Source organism: Cariama cristata, unplaced genomic scaffold (assembly GCF_000690535.1).
Source record: "Cariama cristata isolate BGI_N322 unplaced genomic scaffold, ASM69053v1 scaffold30169, whole genome shotgun sequence".
NCBI classification, from domain to species: domain Eukaryota; kingdom Metazoa; phylum Chordata; class Aves; order Cariamiformes; family Cariamidae; genus Cariama; species Cariama cristata.
In genome coordinates this window covers 1,189-2,515 of record NW_009637889.1, presented here as the reverse complement: position 1 = coordinate 2,515, position 1,327 = coordinate 1,189, and the positions used below count along the sequence as shown (strand labels likewise).

The 1,327-nt window shown below is 64.6% G+C and overlaps 1 protein-coding gene across 1 annotated transcript in view; it reads right to left on the bottom strand.

Moving 5' to 3' along the window:
• Positions 1-1,327, bottom strand: part of IGSF9 (immunoglobulin superfamily, member 9) — a gene marked incomplete at both ends in the record, with an annotated part of 4,790 nt that overhangs the window by 2,527 nt on the left and 936 nt on the right. The window contains 5 exon segments of the mRNA XM_009708524.1: positions 97-224; positions 226-266; positions 639-755; positions 918-1,058; positions 1,136-1,278. Of these exon segments, the coding sequence (XP_009706826.1) occupies positions 97-224; positions 226-266; positions 639-755; positions 918-1,058; positions 1,136-1,278 (570 nt within the window).

Here is a 1,327-nt window from a genome sequence, read left to right as displayed (position 1 = left end):
CAAGCAGCTTGGATAACAGCCGTGCAGGGGCACTTCCACTCCTTCCAGCACAGGGAGGCCAGTGTCGTCCACCCCAGGACCGCCCAGCACCTGTGAACGATGCCTGCCCACCAGGGACTGGCGACTCACCCAGCACATGGACGGAGGTGGCGGTGCTGACGCTGGCCACCTGGTTGGTGGCCGTGCACTCCCAGACCCCATGCTGCTCCTTGACAAGCGGGCGGTTTCCCGTCCACCTGAGCACCACTCTTCCCCGCGCTGCCCACCTGCATGGCAAGGCACAGACATGCTGATGGTGGGTGACCACCCAGCCCACCCCACCGCAAGGCCGGGATGGCTGCTCTGCAGTGACCCTGCAACACCGGGGCCTCGGAGAAAACGGGACTTGATGTGATCCACCACCCTGGGGCTGGTTTAGGAACCGAGGGGCAAGATTTTGCCCTGGTTTCTTAGAAAGCAACACAATCAAAGTGTCCTGGGACCCTTCTCCCGCAGGAACCAGGAGAGATGCGACCCCGCAGTGTATGCAAGAACATGAACGTGGGGACTGCCCTAGAAGTGACGGCCCGGGGGCCAAGAGCAGTGTCCACCTCCCAGGAGGGCTCAGCTGGTTCCCCAGAGTAGCAAGTAGCTCCTACCTTCAGCCAGGTGATGGTGGGTGGGGGATCCCCACGGGCTGCGCAGGGGATCACCAGCTCCCGGCCCACCTCCTGGAAGTATTCCTCCTTGGGGCGCACCGTGAAGGCAGGGGGGTCCTGGAAAACAGGCATGCATGGCGCGGGGCTTGGCAGCAGGTGGGACGTGGTGCAGACCCGCGGCAGGGCACGCTGACGGGCATGCAGGGCACCCGGGCTGCTCAGCACGGCAGGGTAGGAGCAGCCTGGGCTCAGGCAGTATGCCCACGCGCCCGGTCTCACCTTCAGTAGGACACGTGTGGGCCTGGACTCGCCGGTGGTGCCGTAGCTGTTGTATGGGGTACACGTGTACACTCCCAGCGCATCGTCATTCCCCGTCGCAACGACAATGGAGCCGTCTGGTCTCATGGACCAGCCAGGGAGCTGGGAGAGATGGGTGTGGGGTGAGGACGAGGGGCTTGAGGGGGTGGGCAGGCAGGGCAGGGCGCAAGTGGCCATACCTTGTCCAGCTCCAGCGGTCGCCCGTCCTTTGTCCAGCTGACGGAGAGCAGAGGGGGGTTGGCCCTGGTGGGGCATCGGATCACACCCTGCATCCCCTTGGGCAGGTGGGTCTCTGGGAGCATGGTGGTCACCTGCGCCGGATCTGCGAAGACAAACAGGGTGTCAGTGCCTGCATAAGCGCAGCAGGGGGC